The 283-nt window shown below is 50.5% G+C and overlaps 1 protein-coding gene across 1 annotated transcript in view; it reads left to right on the top strand.

Annotated features, from left to right (window-relative positions):
- Nucleotides 1–102: 102 nt before the first annotated feature.
- The window catches only part of T265_15119 (hypothetical protein), a gene marked incomplete at both ends in the record, with an annotated part of 4,971 nt that continues 4,790 nt past the window's right edge, over nucleotides 103–283 (top strand). Inside the window, 2 exon segments of the mRNA XM_009176674.1 lie at nucleotides 103–191; nucleotides 200–272. Coding sequence (XP_009174938.1) covers nucleotides 103–191; nucleotides 200–272 — 162 coding nt within the window.

Below are 283 nucleotides of genomic sequence, written 5' to 3' on the forward strand. Positions count from 1 at the left end.
AATGAATGTCGTGGTGGTGGTTGGGGTCACTGAATCACATAGGCAAGAGGGCTCGTTTGGGAGGAGGAAAGGAACAGTTGCAGGTGTGCTATCAAGCTGAGTATGGCAGTGCCGTGCCATCATTGGCCTGACATGCTTCAGTTTTTGGACAGCCCCGTGACGGACGTCACATTTGAAATGATTCGTCTTGGGTATGCAGTTCATTGAGCAGCGGTATTCATTTCAGCCTGGTCGAGGAAACAAGCTCGAACGAAGCCGATATGGGACTGCAGGTTTTCTTGGT

Source organism: Opisthorchis viverrini, assembly GCF_000715545.1.
Source record: "Opisthorchis viverrini unplaced genomic scaffold opera_v5_354, whole genome shotgun sequence".
Classification (NCBI taxonomy): domain Eukaryota; kingdom Metazoa; phylum Platyhelminthes; class Trematoda; order Opisthorchiida; family Opisthorchiidae; genus Opisthorchis; species Opisthorchis viverrini.